General features: G+C 36.8%; 1 protein-coding gene and 1 long non-coding RNA gene across 2 annotated transcripts; one reads left to right on the plus strand and one right to left on the minus strand.

Moving 5' to 3' along the window:
- The first annotated feature begins 4,488 nt into the window (after positions 1 to 4,488).
- LOC115440544 lies at positions 4,489 to 5,839 on the plus strand. Its single transcript, XR_003938358.2, has 2 exons — positions 4,489 to 4,647; positions 4,764 to 5,839. It is a non-coding gene; the product is annotated as an uncharacterized LOC115440544 (long non-coding RNA).
- Positions 5,840 to 11,390: 5,551 nt separating this feature from the next.
- Positions 11,391 to 13,770, minus strand: LOC115440579. The gene is made up of 2 exons (XM_030164951.1): positions 13,679 to 13,770; positions 11,391 to 13,081 (listed from the first exon to the last, which is right to left on the minus strand). The coding sequence occupies exons 1-2, from the start codon at positions 13,704 to 13,706 to the stop codon at positions 12,417 to 12,419; spliced, it is 693 nt and encodes a 230-aa protein (XP_030020811.1). The 5' UTR covers positions 13,707 to 13,770; the 3' UTR covers positions 11,391 to 12,416.
- Positions 13,771 to 19,181: the final 5,411 nt, after the last annotated feature.

The following is a 19,181-nucleotide window of genomic DNA, read 5'->3' on the forward strand; positions in this document are numbered from 1 at the left end:
CAACGTCCACTCCTGCGCATCCCACGCTAGCGGTCCACTTACGTGCCGGCACTAATCAATGGCCGACCACGGCTTATAATTAAAGGCCGCCGTGCTTCTGCTGCTAGTAATTTTAGTATAAATAAATAAAAGCGTCAAGTGAAAGTGTCTAGTATATTGGTGCAAATATTCCGATGTACACATTTGATTATTTTATTTAATGACAAATTTATCCGTGGCCGATAAGTCGAGACTAAGTTAATCGGTGGTCGGTAATGTTTTAGTTAAATTATCGATTTGTATTATCTAGTTTAATTTTACATGCGTATTTTATGTCCATTGCTATCAGTGAAGGGGGCGAATGGGAATTACGGGGTGAAATCGAACATCGCAACTCTGGCGTGGATAAAACGACTGCTCTGCAATTTATTCACTACTATTAATAATTTATTTTTCCCATACGTGTTAATTAATCGAATATATTACAGTGAAGTTGGTTTATTCATATTCTTCGTCTATTTTCGGCCCCCTAGGTCCCGCTAGGTCCGTCTCGCGGTACACACTTGTGTGGTGTCGGGTAATCGGGCGCGGATATACATTTCAATGTACTTTGGACACACTATTGTCACATTACCAGTATTTTAGAATGTAGACTGCTTCCTTACACAGTTTGCGCTGCGAGGGACGGAGAGAGATATTTTTTGACGTTAGACATTTTTAAACCCTAGTATAACAAAAAGCATAATAGCATTTATTTGGTGAGATTAGTGAACTGATAATGCGACAATACTGAGTCAGGTCGAATCGGACTGTAGGTAAGGAAATGCTTTTTTTAAAATAGATCATAATTGTTGATAATAGAATATAATTTTCATCGTTTCGACTGATTTGAATTTATAAATCTTATTACGAGAAATAATTGATTGTGAACATATTATGTTTTATAGGTTATATTATTTTCATATTAAAAAGCGCAATTTAAAACCTGTTAACGTATATTTAAGGATTATTATGTAACGTGCGACCTCGTCAAAGCAATAATGTGAGGCGGTGGGACGCGATACGGACCCTTATCAATGTCTTACATCACAGGAAGGAAAAGAAAAGTTTATACTTGTACAATGCCTTTGATGGATCTGTCAATTAAATACAATAGAGATAATTCGCACTCTTAATAAAATAATGACCCATTCCAAAATTGCCAATTTGTGGTAATCGTCAAACAACAATTTCTTTTTGCGACCTTTTAGTTTCTTCCCTTTTTTTTTTCATGCTATTGGTTTAATTTTTTACCTATCTTTAATAAGCTCAATTTTATAGCAACTTCAAAAAATAGGTAGCAAACAAAACATACTTTTCCGACGACTGCTACAAATCAACAATTTTAAAATAGGTCATTATTATATTGCGAATGCGATATTTAAATAATACGTGGGTATTTCTTTGCGATGATGTAAGTCTCTTACGTACGTACGTGTAAATTACATTTTTGCGGCAACGTGCGACCGGCAAGCATTTCATGCTAATATTTAGGAATTTGCAATTTCTTTAATCAACTTACTGGCAAAACTATCACAATGTTGAGCAGACTTGGTTATGCTAGTCAATTTAGCCTATTGCCGGCAGCACGTTGCGGTGAAAATTCGATCGTTTCGCCCCTTAGAGGCAATGTCATTTAAATTGTAATTAATTATGGTCAATGGATAAGAGAATTATAAGATGGGTCGATATCGCTAACACTGCTTGCACATGTCCGTTTAATCGAGTTTCTAAACACCCAGCACAGAGCGGTGACAACATAAATTCAAATGTCGCGAAAATCGATGTAACGGACACGAAATAATGTAGGAACATTTGCACTTAAAATTAGTTACAATATTACAGTTTATCGTTTAACATATAGATAATGTATCGATGTTTGAGATTATACCCTGTGCAAAGTTCCGCAAAAAGCAATGTACCTCCTTTTGTATGCGTAATTTGAAGAAACTAATAAAAAGGAATAATAACAAAATAATGGTTTTTATTACAGTTGAGTTATATTTATACTATGTTAACTGATTGACAAAGTCTAAATTTTAAATCGTTATATACTTTTGAACTGCAATCCGCGTTACATGAATCATTGTTAAGTTGGAATCCCGGGTCGGGCATAGGATATTTGGGTATTTCTGCTCAATATCAGCCCGGAGATTGGAATTCGTGCCTGATATGGCGATGGGCTCGCCTCTTATCACATTATAGGACGGAATAAAATTGGTGGAAACAGTGCCCTGGTTGCGCCGCTGCATGCCCCTTCGGGAATGAATGCGTGATGTGTTTGTAACAATGTTAGAGCAAATAGCAACAGAGATAGGCTATCAAAAGATATATGCTTTCAGTCGTCAATCAGGCAGGCTCGGCATCTCAGGCCCGATCAAAGTAGCAATGTTGCGGGTATCCGCGTCCGCATTTATATTTTTTTTGCGAAGACCGTAATTTATTTCAGTTTTTGGAGCACCGAACACTCTAGAGCCTGAACAATCAGTGACATTGATTTGATTGAATACTAGGTCTTGCTCGCGGTTCCGTAGGCGTGAAAATGTTTTTCTCGGAATATAAAGTTTCCTGGACCTTATTGCACTTGAGAGTAATGTAGCTTTTAGGGAAAAATCCTCAAAATTGGTTTAGCTAGTTCTTGAGATTAGCGCTTCCAAACAAACTTTATATGACAGTATAGATAAAATTTAATATTTCTTATATTATTTTTAATATTCTTACAAAAAGAATATAAGAAGAAAGAAAATTATGGAAATTACGATGAATAGTTTAATCATGCGGATTTCATAACGAGAAAAGGACTTCCCTTTTGACATAAACACGAAGATTGGTTAGCAAAGCGTCGGAGATTTACCGTAATTGAACTCTCGAATAATTTTTTTCGGGTGGTTATACACGACACTTGTGATAATTATAAGTCCCAATTAGACGAATCTGGCGATCTGGGTACTAGATGTCCATAAATTAGCTGATCATTGGTGGGCAAAATGTATTTTAGTATCATAATCGCTTTGGCAATGAGTCATGACCTGATTCTTTTTAACCGACTTCAAAAGGAGTTTTTTTTCCTAATGATTCGAAATTGGTATTTTAATATAATCGAAGATAGTTAATAATTGTGTCTCACATATTGTCCGTTATTTGATACGTATTTCGTCTCCCTTCAAAAGGAGGTTACTCAATTCGTAATACAAAAAAAATATGTTTACTAACTTTAAACCCTATGTTTTTACATTGGATTGTGTATAGCTTCGGAACGGTGCCTAACGTTTTAGTCTCAATGGTATTGGCCCTTGGAATTCGAAGACGCAGTAAAGAACTCTTCAAACTCATAAGATTTCATTTCTTTTTGCGTTGTGGCAGATGTGTTTATATCTTCGTTTTATATTTTACAAAAAAAAGAAAAAAAAGTCTTTTCAACAAAGAATAAATGTGATTAAAAAAAATTTATATATCCAGGCAACGTCCTTTATTTCTGCATCATCAATTATAAAAGTTGCAGTCCACTGCTGGACATGGCCTTCCCAAGGTACTACGTCACGGAGACCGGTCTGCTTATGGGGCTAAAATCCGCATTCGCAAATGCGCATGTCTGCAATTCTGCGCAGTTTGAGCTCCAACTATTTTGTTTCGTACGAATTACTAAGTACAGCCTCCTTTTGTTACTAATGAATACTTTTACTTAATGTTATCCAAACCATGAGAAAGCTAGATGTCAGAATTAGCGATTAAAACCCAAATTGTCTTATTAACACCTGCTTAGTGTTTTCTGTCTCACTCGCAATATATAGCCATACAAACTATACTATGATCAACAAGCTTTGTAAGAAACATAGAAAAACATGGACGATCTACGGTCCTTCCACCGTACAGACCCTATACGGCTGGATGCCACAATTCGCATGGCGTTTAAAGAATGAATGAATGAATATCCCTATTGATTATATATTTCTTTTGGGCGCCGTTTGTGTCGCCACTTTATTCGCAAAGAACGAATGGTATGGGATAGAATTTCGTTCAATTCAGTCTCACCGTCTAATTAGATCAAAGCCACCGCCGGACGAGAGAGGTATTCTGAGTTGGTATCTATAATATGGCCAAGAAGAAATTGTCCAAGCGTCGTCGCGGTCCAAGGTAAGTGTATAATTTATGCGAGTATAAAAGAAATAAGAGATTTGATGCCTTCCCTTGCATGGTGTATATTGTGTAGTGCCTTACTATTTTCATAAATTTGTTTTATCATTTTATTATATTAGCCCTGGGTGCAAAAGTAAATGTGTGTTCCTTTATTTCTATCATTAAAAATGTCCATTAGAATAAAACTATTTAGGTGTGTAAGAAACCTTTGTGTAATATCCGGATCATTCGATCAATATTGACTGCATTCGGGATAGCCAATGCGACAGTCCAACTGCGCAGGTCGCGCATGTGCAATGTGCAGTGACGCAGTGCCCGACCTCTGGGTATTTAACGCCGCGCCCTGCAGCTCTGCAGGCCAGTCTTGTTTCACATTTTAATCACGCACTACCTATCGAAAATATCTGGGGACCTGAGCTATTCCAGCAAGGTCCCTGGATATTTCCGAAGGGTAGTACATAGCCATGGGCCCCTGAATTTCTTTCTAAATTGGTAATTCTTCTGGTTAACGTAATAGGCGTTCCTACAGTAATAAGCCTTTAGATTCAAACTTAATATCCCCGTCAGTGATAGTGAAGTTTTAATGTTCAAATATTTGTTTTCTGCAGAATTCATTCACGAAGTGTTGAAGAATTTGCTTGCCGAGGGGAAGGAGATAGGTCTGTCTGCAAGCATGTAGTCCGGATATGAAGATGTATCGGTTGAAGTGAAGGTTCAACATGATTCGGCGGGCAGAGGAGCGTTCGTCGCCGGGCATCGCTGCCTCTCCAGCAAGCAGCGGTCGGCGCCGGCACATTTGGGGCGACGTCTATTCACCACCGTAAGAAGGACCAGAATGGTATAACCATCACCAGCGACACTGGTTCGCAGCACCATCACGCACTCCCACGATGATTGAACAGTAAAGCTTTTGGTTCCCCCCGGACAGCAGGGTATATTGCGCGGGTAACACAAGTCCTGGGGGCCGGCGTTCAGGAATGATCAACCTAAGGGATTTCTTTCTTTGCCTGGTCATAACGACCAGGCTAATTCATAGTGACATATTTTGAATTCTCGGTGTTAGCTTAAGATTGTATGTTTGTTCTTACATTAGCCGTTTAAGCATATATTTAACCAGTGTCAACAGTCGGCCACGTTATTCTAGCATAAGTGTGTATGGAATATTCATATTAATAGATTTTAACATAACATTTTTCTTAGTATCAATAATCCAATTTTTGTCTTGATGTTAGTTATTGATGTATCAGTATTTAATCAAGTTAGTTAGGTCCCCCGGACAGCAGGGAATATTGTGAGGGTACCACCGGTCCTGGGGGAGGCTTGTACGAATGCGCGGCTATATGGAAAGAAGGCTACAATGAGCCATTTTTTTGTCTTGATGTTAGTTATCGATGTAACAGTAGAGGTCGTGTTTAAGTGTCTACATTTATGAATGTCGTAAAAAAAGGAATCATAACGTTTAATTAATATTCGCAGCCTGTTCGTAAGTTAAGATATGTCTTGGTATGTGACGGAGCTACTCATATACCAACAGCGCAACCTATATGTTAGTACTAAGTTTATTCAATGTATCGTTTCAATATATTGTATTCAAGTCGGCGCCCCTATGTGGTCTTAAAAAACTTGTCGATGTGTGTGTGAAAGCTATAACAACTTATGGGACAAATATAGTCGGTGTCGCTGATGTTTTGTGTTTTATTTCCAATCATCCTTTTAAAGATAAATAGATGGTATATCTCTCTTAAACACGAGGGTATCTATTTGTCTTTATTTATAAAAATAATTATACCAGCCCTTTAAATATGCTTATTGTTGAGCACGGGCTTCCTGTACTGAGAGGGTTTAGGTCTTAATCTACCATGCTGCTCTAGTATGGGTTAGCAGATACCTTCGACATTCTCAAAAAGAACTTCTCAAAATGCAAGTTTTTTGACGATGTTTTAATTCATCGTTAAAGCAAGCAATAAATCATAAAGAATACACACAATAATTATTCTTTTGTTTTGTATTATATTGAACCAAGCCAACCAACCATATACAACGCAAAAAATAAAAATCACGAAAACTGAAGTCGCAATATAGACCAAATTACAAAGAGAGACCCACTTCTCCATGGTTATTGAACAACTTAGATAGCCTTCTATGTTGTGGTGTGGACAAAGCCACGTTGAAAACTTATTAAGGTTCCAAGTAAATTGTAATATTTTATAAATTCTTTCATATTAATAATACACTCGATCTTCAACCTTTGAAGCAATCTGTTCAAACGAAAAAGGAATTTGACTTAGCATATAGATCAGAGTCGCCATTTTAAATGTAGTCGGTGAATGCGCGATGACAAAGCAAAACGCGTTTCGTCGGATCGATAGGGAGTCCGCTTCCTGTCCTTTTAATGGCGATGCTCCCAGCCTTTTCGCCACTTGCAATTTTGTACATCTAAAAGATATAGTGTATGCATTTAATTTGTGATAGTACCAGTTCGTTTATTGATTTTCGTTTCTGTTTTTAACTTTAACATGTTTTCAAATATAAACACCCTTTCATATATATTTTATTTACAAACGAGTTTCAATATTCCCCCGCGACGGCTTGATGTTTTTTATAAATGGCGTATATTCAGGCAAACACGTAATCCTGATACTACAATATTTTCCATTTTCTTGTGTTGTAGATATTACGAGAGAATTTTTGGTCTCATAATATTGGTAGCAAATTGCTGTGGATCACATAAAGCTTTCCTCTCTGTACTGGCAATCAAGTAAATAAGTAAACAAGTCCCGATGCAAAATTAAAAAAAACGTCATGGTCCTATGTGCGTACTTTTTGTTAAGCAAAGTGCTTTGTTAGTTGTCGCATGGTGGTGACCTAAAAAAAGGGTGCTAAGCAAACTACCGCGCGAGGGCTCCTTTACAAGTGCAGTTTCTGGTTTTGTTACTGATCAGTGTCAATGTCTTGGTCCCTGGTGCCCTCGTGTATTGCACCACCTAGCTTTATGGTAGCTACCCTGCCTACGGGATTGGCACCCACGGTCCTTCATTTCATACACGCTGGATTTCAGAAATCAGCGGCACAGCAATAAAAAAATCATTGTCAAACTATCATAATATGAGGAAGGTGAATAGGTGATCGATAGCAGAAGTGAGTGATAGAGAAATTAAAGTTAAGAGTTGACTCCTCGAAAGGACTTTCGCGCAGCTATCTTAGTGCAACAAGATACCCCGGGGCCGTCCTGTATTACAACGAAGAAGGCCACCGCGGGTTTTAGTTGATATCGGTGATATACAGAAGTTAGAGACTGGGTCCAATGCTCGCTCGGATGATGCTATACTCCCAAATGTCGACATTGGGCCGTAAGACCGTTGATAAAAACATAACCGTTCCCCTCCAAGTTACGGGAGAGATACCGCGTTTGTCATCGCGAAAAAAAAAGAGTTGGCTTCACGGTAGATTTTATAAGTATAATTAACATAGTGTAGAAGGAAAGAGGGTGCAGAAAGTAAAGATAGTAATAAAAAGTTTATATTTTGAAGAAGGGATGCCAGCTGTCGTGCGTGGACGCCTACAGCCGTCCTCGAAGGATGAACTCAAATTGACTTCAAAGGCTAAGTAGCCGGTCTGAACCTATACTATATGACTGCTAATCCTTTGGCATTACAAATAAAAACATCGGAATATCGATATAAAATTTACATTAATATTTATTTTTATGTTGTGTTAATTTAATTTTTATATAAGTTTTTATTTTAATTTTGTGTACTTAGTAAATGTTTTTTTATCTACCTACATACATACATAAGTGCTGTCTATAAGCAACCCACACATTCCAGTATAGGCACATCAGGCTTTAAGATCAGTTAAAACTTTCAATGCATTCACATTTTAGTAGACTTATGAGTAATAATTTCATGTATTTGGTTTAATTGTTATTTGTTCATGGATAACATCAGATGGAGGGAGCTCATTGTAAAAAAATAGGCCGTTTGCCTAATGTCAAAACCTTTCAGAAATTGTGTCAAGATATACATTATAGTGCTTGTTGTTCTGAGGGTTATTGCAAAAACCATATGGCATTTCATTATTTAGGAACCTAAACCTCAAGCAGGCTGCATGGTCGATGCTAAACCAAAGCTTACAAAATGTGATCGTTAACTAAGGAATTTGTTTATTTATTATTTAATCAAAATTTACTGATACCTTAGTACATTGTCTTTTTTTGTTTTTATTATTTTTTATGATCTTTCACTGAAATTACTTACTTACTTTACTTACCGCCGGCTTCAACAATGCAGACACCGGAATAGTGTGAGCAACGGCTATTTAACCATACCGAGGCCACGGATAAATATCACGTTTTCCTGTACGCAATCCAAAAGTTACGTAATTCTAGTGTCATTTTTTTTGTTATATTCACAATTATTTTACGGCCCCAAGATGTTTTTTTGGATACCAAGGTGATGACCTTCTCCAAAGAAAACTTCAAATACTGATTTCTTATGTATACACGAATGTTAGACATTGAAATAAAAATATTTCTTATAGTATAATTTTCTACCTACGTTTCGAAGACTGCAGACTTCGTGGTCACGGGGCAGACTGAGGTGGTGGTCATCTGCCATGTCAATTACAATATCTACCTACATTTTACAATTATACAATTATCATACAAATCTTCTTTAATTCGTAACCACGACGGCCGTCAGTCTTCGAAACATCGGGAGATAATTATAATACGAGTATACCGCGATAAAATCCGTATTTTTTTTTAATTTCGAAAATTCTCCCTTCTCAGCTAAGTCATCGCGCGGGGCTCCAAACGGTTGACCGGCATTCAACCATTGGAAATCAAATACACAGCATGATTTATTTTATTGCATTCCACTTTTAGAATTGATGATTGTTACTTAGATGATCACCAGATTTGTTTTTATGTCGACCAATTTCTTTTTCGACTGGAGAACAAGTCCACACAAACGTACCGGATAGGTACTCATTAGTGGCATAAATGCAACTGAAAAAAAAACTTGTTTAACAAAATATATTTTTAATTAAATTATATTCATATAATAAAGCAATGTTCCTATTTTTAAGTACTTTAAATATTCAATATAGCACTGCGTGTTGATGTCTTTTATGTTCAGTATGTAAATATCCTTATACATTGTAAAAATAATTAATAATCATGGATATTTCGGCCTTTAAAATTTAATATGACGAAATTTTAAAGGCAGAAATATCCATGATTATTAATTATTTTTACATTTTTCTTTCAACTGCGAGAACTAATCACTAACTAGACGTGAATTTAAATTCTTTACTTGCCAATACTTGTTTAGTTACCCAGATTAAAGGCGAAACAAAATGTATGAAAATGGACCTTGAGGTATCGCCTTAACGTGATCAACTTAAAACTAATGAGTGGATTTCGACAAAGTGTATAGAGACGATATATAATATACATTATTTTATAGTTACCCACTGCAGAATTAATAACCAGTAGGTAGGCCCTGTTTCATAAAAGTATTTTTTGGATTTTAGTGGTTTGTAAGGCAGTTTCATTTTTGTTAGTTATTACTTTTTTACCATGTTCTGGGGTTTTATTTTTTGTATAGAAGATATAGCCACCACTAACCTATGTTGCACAATATTATGTAATATACAAACCCATGTTACGGATGATCACCGAGGTAGAACCGTCACATGTGGCATTCAAAGACGAGAGAAGAATCCGACGGGCTCGTGTGATGACACACTCATTTACTTACATCTATGTAACAAGTTATTTCAAGAGGCTGTTAAGATATACAGCCAGTGCAGTCGCCATTTGCAAATAGACGCGTATTAATCTATTAATGTCGCAGGAGGTCGCTGGATACGGGTCACTTCCAATAGGGCGATCTGGATCTTTGGAGGAGGCCCATGTTCAGCAGTGGACATCCTGCGGCTGATGATGATGATGGACGAATTTATTAAGGAATATACGTAAGGTATAATGTGTTAGGGTGTCAAACGCAGTGCAGCGCCTCGCAGTGTTTCTAATTCAAAGTTCGGGTGAGCTGTTAATGGCTGCATTATCATGCGAGCGGCTCGCCAATCCCACCGCTCAGTATAAAAAATATATAGATGGTTGAAGATCTAATTGACTTACATTCTTTTCTTGCATTTTGTCGCCCTAACTTGCATACAAATTTAAAATCAGCTCTTTTTTAATGTTTTTTTAACCTAGTCAAATTTTTTCGAAAAAAAATGTCGCTTAAATCAATTGGCCCAACCGCCGATAAGTAGGCGCTTATCACTCTTTTAATGAAATGTGTCAAAGTAAAAATTCAAAATATTTCCACTTTAATATAAAACTTCGCTATTGCAAGTGTACATCATCATTACCAGCCCATTTCAATAACTGCTGGACATAGACCACTCCCAAGGTAAGCCACAGAGTCCGGGCAATAAAGTAAATATCTACCTTACTAATAAACGTTAGTATACGTTTGTTATGGTTAGGTATTAGTTTTATCTGTCATGTAGAGGTTAACGAAGCCAAACAAAACATTATATGCCTAATAAAACCTTTTTTAATACTCAGAGTAGACCAATTTTAACTTTGTAGAATGTTTTATTGATTTTCTTTCTACATATTTTAGAAACAGCTATATTTATGGATAATTAAAAATATTGCAGTTGTGATTAGCTTGTGGCGATCTATTACATTATTTTAAAAAAGTCTTACCTAAGTAAGAAAAAAATAATTATACAGCTAATATTAAATATTAATTTACAGGTAATATTAATTTTACGTTAGTTACATACATTTATGTTAATAAGGTCGAGTTTCGAATTTCGAAATCCGAATAATGTTTATTGTTATAAAACGATATTAGTTTGTTCCAAAATATCGACTGCCTCGTTGGCGTAATTGTATTACGATGCGACTGCACAGTTTAGGTCTCAAGTTCGAAGCCCGAGACGGGCACAGTGAAATCAAGTATTTCTGCTCAGTATCCAACCTGAGTCTGAAAATTATACCCGACATGGGGCTATCACCATATTGGGTACAAATACCATCTCGTTCCTGTCACATCATGGAATGAAATACAAAAGGCGGAAAGTATGTTACCTGGTTGCAACCACAGGTGCACTTCTGCGTATCCCTTTGGGTTATAGGCGTGATATGTGTGTGTGTAAAATATTATATTTCGTATAGCGACCATTACAGTGTGAGTATACATTAAAACAACCAATCGCATCCATTTATTTATATTAAGAGTATAATCGGAGTATTACATTTTTTATTAATATTAAGATCATGAAATCAGTCCACTATATTAAGCAATGGACGATTCAAACACTTATAATAAACCATCGAAGAAATTACATTCAGATTTTTATAAATACAAACATTACACTTAGAAAGGGTAGTGCCAATGTGTTTAAAATCTGGGCTTGTTGTTGAGAGCAACGGGTACAATGATGCTCCAACAACTCGACAATGATCAGACCCGGGCTTACTTAGGGGGATTTTAAATAAATATAGCCTTGTAGAAGCAAGAAGGCGCTATACCTTGAATTATGTGATTAGTGTACTGAAACGTTGCTTACAAGAGGCCAAACTACATTATAAAGCAAATTACGGGTAAAGACGGATTAAAGTCAAACAATAACCCGTTAACCCAAGTGTGGAGGCGACGATTCAAGTCTGAATGAATGGAGCGAATTATGAGAAGTAGCAGTACTTTGAACAGGTACTAATAATTATAAAAAAAATTGAGCAAGCCAGCTATTATTATTGTAAATGGAAATTAATAATGTTGCATCATAATTATCTAAATAAAAAAAAAACAGTTCGCTTTGCAAATACACAAAGTATTAGGAACATATAATACTCGCAATTAACTAAAAGACGCAAAGCAATGCTTGGGTGTCCTCAGTCTTCATAATGACCTAGGGTCTTTAATTTAGAAAAGTTTATCAAAAATATTTTTAATTTTTTAAAAATATTTTAGAAAAATTATCAACATGCCCTTTAGGGCACAAATTAACATAATATAATATAAATCCCTCTTAAATACATTGGCATCGTAGGACACAGAGGGGATTTTCTCAAGTTTATCATTTTAAATCAACTAGAGAAGGATTTTAATGCCTTGTGAACAGGCGTCTATGTGACTAGAGATGAGGAATTCTAGTCCTCTTCACGTGGAGGCATGTACCCATTGATATTTGGAGTAGGTATGCCACATTACAACCATCTTCATACTGGTTTGTATTTAGTTTGCCGCCTCCATAGCATCAGCGGCGTTGTTGACAACCGCCTCAACTCCAGGTTCGCCGGCGGGCTCACCGTTGATCACAGGTGCCTCGTTATCGCCAGCAGCAGCACCATCGGCCCCAGCATTATTAGCAGGCATAGCTGCGATTTCGCGCAACACCCAAGTTTCGAACTCGTCAATACCCATACCCGCGATTCCGGGCACGGCCCAAGATTCGTATTCGCCGGCAGCGGCAGGCGAGACTCTGATAGCGCGCTGGGCCCAATCTTGGAAGCGGGGGTTTTCTTCCAACTCGTTGTTAGGTCCGCGCACAAGCCAAGGTGGTTGCGGACCGATTGCAGCCTCAGCCTCCTCCTCTTCATCACTATCCGACGGCTCAAAATAGTCGTCACGATCGTCATTGCGGTCCCTGCGCGCGAGCACTTTGCACAGGTCCTCCAGCGAGACGTTATGCTCCATTGAGGTCTGTATCAGTTGATCAACTTCAGCGGAGTTCAGAATGAGGTACTCGAAAGGGTTCTGACGTACGCACTCCATATAGAACGGACTGGCGTGGTCACCATCCAGCCTATTGCGCAGGTGAGCGAGCGGCGTCTCGTTGTTCCTCACATTTATCTTGTAGTTCTTTACGAGAGAATCGGTGACCTCCGCCAAAGTCAGCACTGTAACAAATATATAAAAAAGTTAATAACAATTTCTATATAGGTAAAGTCGTCTCAGCTGACAGTTGTCATGATTAAAATATCCCAGTAAAGTTTATTGTAGTAAATATTTACATGTAATCATAGATTTGTTTTATTAATTATAAAATATTTATAACTGGCTATAGGTACAACTGGAACGGTGCAATTGAAATGCGTATTAATTAGTCTTAAAATTGTCTCATACCCAAAAAAGTTACTATATAATATTTTTTTATATAATTTAGCTTTGGTTTGAGACCATTACCACATACATAGGATGCATATTGACGTCATATCACAAATTACGCAGGACAGTAGATTTGACTGCACTTTTATTTCTTAAAGTAATATATAATCATGTATGTAAATATAGTTATCACCAATTATCACCACTGTTTGAGTTTTTCATATAAACAATTAATTCAAAACTACCTATTTTTCCTCACGAAATAAATATATTACATATAGGTACATGTACTAAGTTTGTCATTACGAATTTCACAAGTCATTGGGTAACAGATTTTCCCCTGGTATCACCCACGACACTAGCTTCCACAATTATAAAACATGACTTACTTCTATGACTGCGGATAATGTAGCCCATGGTCAGTATTCCCTAGTTCACTCGCACCGGTTTTACTAACACTGCACACGTGTGGCGATAGCGGTACTTCGCAGACTAATGCCGGATGCGCCGGCCCGCCGCTGTATCGATCAGGTGTGGTGCACACGCGCCCTATGCTCCTGCCCTATGCGACACTCCTACTTATTTATAGCTAGATATACCTTAAGAGCACCCGAGACGGTCAAAAACATAGGTTTGACTCAAACAATTTTGGTCGTTTACTCGGCTAATTTGAGAGGTTTGTCAAATATTTATAGGTTCGGAGTTAGTTGAATGAAATTTCATAATATTTTTGTTGTTGAAAAGATGTCTTAAAGTTCCTTTGTGTATGGAAGTCCGATCTGCGTAATTTTATTTTGACCTAGCTGACCCGACAGACGTTGTCCCGTCCTAACTATGTTATTTCAAACAATTGACAGTTATATAAAATTCATATTTTCGTTAAATTTTCTAATTTTCGGCGCAATTTTATGATTTTTTTCTTTCATAAGAACCTTCTCCTGACAATAACAAGCAAAACAAAAAAAAATCGAGACATCGGTCCAGCCGTTCACGCGTGATGGCGTGACCAAAGGACATAGGGATTCATTTTTATATACATAGAAGTTTCTAGTAAACAATACCCAGAACCTATAAGAAATAAGGTATTTCTAAATAAAATAAATATTAATCCTCTTCATTCTGGGGTTTCCATACAGTTACATGTTTCATATAAAAATATAAAATCATGAAGCACCCTCTGATGCCGAAGCTCAAGACCCAAGCCATCGGTAGTTAGTTCCTCACAACGCATGCCATGTCCAGCAGTACTGTCTTTTGCGTCTGGCGTCTGATCCAACGTCCAATTGAAACCTTCTGGAGATGTTGGTCAGCCTATCATTGGTATCAACCCATGCGCAATTACGACCATTGGAACAATAATTATGGAGTTAACATTCCATATGTATATGTTTAAAAAGCGGCGATAGCCTAGTTGGGAGTGCTACGGATTGCCAAGACGAATGTCCGCAGGTTCAAATCCCAAGGGCACACACTTCTGACTTTTCTAAAATCATGTGTGTATTCTTTGTGAATTTATCGTTCGCTTTAACGGTGAAGGAAAACATCGTAAGGAAACCTGTACATCTGAGAAGTTCTCTATAGGAATATCGAAGATGTGTGAAGTCTACCAATCCGCACTGGGCCAGCGTGGTGGACTAAGGCCTAATCACTCTCAGTAGTAGAGAAGGCCCGTGCTCAGCAGAGGGCAAGTATATAATACAGGGCTGATATTATTATTATTATAGCAGGCACGGGTAAGTGGTCTCACTGCATTTGATGGTAAGTGAAGAGTTGGCCAAAGGCATGTCGACGGCTAAGAGATAAACATCCCCGAACGGGAAGTAGTTGTGGGAAGGAGGGAACACCTATGTTAGCAAACCATTCCACAGTCTAGTGGTGCGGTAGAATTATTAGAATTATGAGTTACTGGACCTTTTGGTTCGAGCCGGCAAATACAGGAGATAATGTGCCTCATTAGGCCATTGGCGAATAATTCTCACGAATATGAATACAATTTATGAGTAACGGATACAGCCGACTATCTTGGTGGCGTAGTTGTAATTCGGTACAACTGCGGTGCTGAGGATTTTGGTCTGGAGCTCTGATATTTGTGCTCGATAATTTGGAGATGGGCTTGCCTCTTAATACATAGTGGGACGTAATACGCATGCAGACGGAAGGTAGATGTGGATCTACTTTCCGTCTTGCGGGTCTGCTTACCCCTTCTGAGATTAAAAGCATGGGTACCTCGGTGGCGTAGTTGTTATGCGTACGTGGTACGGGTACAACTACTGCGCTGAGGTCGTGGGTTCGAATTCCGGGTCTGGCCAAAAATAAATACGAATGGGATTTTCCATCTTAAAAATTACTCAGTCGCAGCTCGGAGTCACGAAGTTGGGGTGTGATACCCCCGTGCCTCGGAAACCACGTAAAGCCGTTGATCTTGCGTTTCAGCTCTCTCCGGTCATAACGGCTTACTGTCTCATCGGACTATGAGAGTGAAGGAACAGAGAGTACACCTGTGTACTGCACACACACTTTTTAAAGATTACGAAAATTATTTTTTATATCAAAGGATATATTCCACGTTGAATTGGAATTGATTGTAAAACAAATTATGGGAAGCAAAGACATAGGGCAAATTAAAGGAAAGAGTTAATTATTTACCAATACTTTTTTGTTTGTCTTGTGTTACCTACATATTAATTGTTTCGGAGAACCTTTTTGGGTAATGTTATAAATGGATCTATTATATTGTAATGCTTATAGTCCATTGAAATGTTACATTTATTAGGCCTTACCTTGCGTTTTTTAGAGGACGCAATTTTATTTTTTTGAAGTGTAGGGGAGGTCAGTGTAAAGCTAAAACCAAGTTTGTGGGGTCGCCACCCTTGTCCCACGGCCGCCATCTTAAAAATAGGGGTTGAAATGGTTTCACGATGTATGTCTTAAACTATTTATCTGACAAAAAAAATGTATAAACATTTTTTGTTGCAAATTAAATTCTCTACAACTTTGGTCCAGTAACTTTTTGTCGTAGAATTATAAATAAAAAAGTTATAAGCGAAAATGTTAAGGAATTCAATGTTAAGATAGCTTAAATGGACATAGGTCCATTGCAACGTCATCAGAACGTCTGTTTATAAGGTTAATAATACTTTTTTTGTACTCTCATTACGTATTACGTATTAGACAAACCCGCGGTTGTCGGCTTGTACGCGAATTACTTGGATCCTGAATCGCTTTGGCACAGATGAAGCAATTGTTCACAAAATCAAAGTCTGGCTCTGGAGCTTCTGAAACTGACGATAAACTACTGGAGCTGCTGCTGCGACGACGAACAACATTATCGGTTCGATTGTCCACGTAATAACAGTAACACGAAATATGTACAGTAACTTCCGAAACAGTTCGTAAAAATTGTTCATTAACCTCATCATTTTTTGCTACAGCTCGCTCTATTAAAGTTTTTACACCTTTTGCCTTCACAGTTCATATTTTATTTTCACCTAAAGGTTTTTTACAAATAAAACAATCACTCATGATGCAATAATAAAAAAAGCTCACTTAAAAAGTCAAAATGCTAATAAAAAAAAAGTAGTTTTCACTAAAGTTAAAATAGTGTCTAACATCATTCGAAATCGTCTTCACAATTAAAAAAAGAATAAAATACATCCGCACGTACAGAAATATGTAGCACAACTAAAAGATATAAGTTGAACGACAACTTCAACACAATATTATCAGCTATTCTTACAATAAGAGGTTAGAAATAATAATAATAATAATAATAGCAGGCAGATGTTCTTTTGTTCCCTAATGGTCCCTTGGGTATTTGGGTATTAATGAGAGTACAGAAAAAAGTATTATGAACCTTATAAATACACGTTCTGATGACGTTGCGGTGGACATTGCTTAACATTGAATTTCTTAACATTTTCGCTTATAACTTTTTTATTTATAGTTCTACGACAAAAAGTTACTAGACCAAAGTTGTAGAGAATTTAATTTGCAACAAAAAATGTTTATACAATTTTCTTGTCAGATAAATAGTTTAAGAGATACATCGTAAAAACCATTTCAACCCCTATTTTCAAGATGGCGGCCGTGGGACAAGGGTGGCGACCCCAGAAACTTGGTTTTAGCTTTACACTGACCCCCCCTACACTTCAAAAAAATAAAATTGCGTCCTCTAAAAAACGCAACCCCAAATGTAACTTTTCAGTGGACTATTAATACAATTCAACACCGTAGACGCCGAATCCAGCAATGTATTACAAACAATGGTTTTCGTTTAAAAATTTCATTTACTTACTTCTTATAATTTGACCCGTTTTAGAAATATTTAAATTTGTTTTTATGTTATGGAATGATGTATTACACCATTTTTTAATTATTTTTTTATTTTTTTATAATATCATTTCTGAAAAGTTAAGGAACGTTGGTGCATACAGGCTTAAGTTATAAATTTTATTTGACTAATTCTGGTTTGTATGATAAGTATTCTTTTTTAACTTTATTTCATACTGTTTTTACAATATTTTTGATAATATATTGCCTGTATTTTTATAAATACAAAATACTATTTACAACTACTATTTAAAAATAATACATTTTCCTAATCTACAATCGGCGGTAACGTATCACTTTTGGATTAATTGCGTATAAATAACTTATAATGGGATAAATTGTAAGTACTATTGTTTACAGGCATCAAGGCCATCCATCATGCTACATAGTAACAGGATCTGCATAACACGAAGTATTGCACTGACCAATTGATTCAATGATGTGTCACTCTAAATAAAACTCCTTGGACACAGTGTGAAGGTATGTTACGACGAAAGAAGTTTTGTTACGCGTTTACTTTTTAAATTGACATTCCTGTTCTGTCAATTATTTTTACATTCATCTGTTCATAGAAATTTTATAAGGATTATGTGAATTTAAATAAATACATTGATAGGTTGATAGGTGATCTAATATAAATACAAGTTTTGCTACAATATTGTATTGGCAAATAGTTTGCACTATAACATAAAATTTTGAAAACAGATTTGGAAACTATTGTTTTTTGTATGTAATATTTTTTGTGGTTGATGTTTGGTATTCAGTTTTGCGGGTTAAGACTGCTTGATTGTTTTTTGGCGCATAGTAAGTTTTGTTTGTCTGTCTGTTTTTTTCTACTTCTCATTGATAAGGAATATTTTTAGTGCGTTCGTTCATCGCACATACTTTTGTGAATAAATCAATATCAAAAATGTTCTATGCTGTACGTAGAATTTTTTTTTGTTTCAGACCGATCATTTTTACTCCACGTATTTAAAACATTCCCATACCAATTTGCAAATATTTTAATTGATTATTTGTGATCTCTTTTAATTCATAATCGATGATGTCCCATCCTTTCCCGTTGATCATGAGCCGAGGTTCGTGATCCGTTAGTGGGTCGTCCTCATCATGGCCACTTAATTTTTAAGGGTTGTGAGCGCCTAAAGCACTCACCCGAATGTCCGGTGTGTTTGTATAAGCCGACCTAGCCAGGCTAACAAACGTATTTTCAGGTAAAAAAAAAATCTTTTAATTGTTACTTCTCAAGGGGTTTGTGAGTGAGCACTCATGACTGTTGTATTAGTCAGTATGACTGGTCCACATGCAAACTATATATTAGGTGTGGCTCAGTACCACGTGCTCAATTAAGTCGTGTTAATCATCACCATCATCAGCCTTGTCTCTCCGACGGTGCGCCACACGTTGTGTTAATGTGTGGCTCAATTTTTGCTGATAATATATCGATGCCAATTAAGTAATGCCAGTAACTCGTATTGTCACAACGTTGCCAAGCCCATTGATCCCCTTGTCATACAATAAGTATTAGCCTGTGTGCTTTCATATTTCATACAGATAATAAAC

This window comes from Manduca sexta, chromosome 27 (genome assembly GCF_014839805.1).
Source record: "Manduca sexta isolate Smith_Timp_Sample1 chromosome 27, JHU_Msex_v1.0, whole genome shotgun sequence".
Lineage (NCBI taxonomy): Eukaryota > Metazoa > Arthropoda > Insecta > Lepidoptera > Sphingidae > Manduca > Manduca sexta.

Excerpts from the sequence above, each read along its gene's own strand:
- LOC115440579 (XM_030164951.1), bottom strand. The coding sequence starts at position 13,706 with ATGGGCTACATTATCCGCAGTCATAGAA. Across the intron at positions 13,082-13,678 it reads CATTATCCGCAGTCATAGAA|TGCTGACTTTGGCGGAGGTC; the intron begins GTAAGTCATGTT and ends TATTTGTTACAG.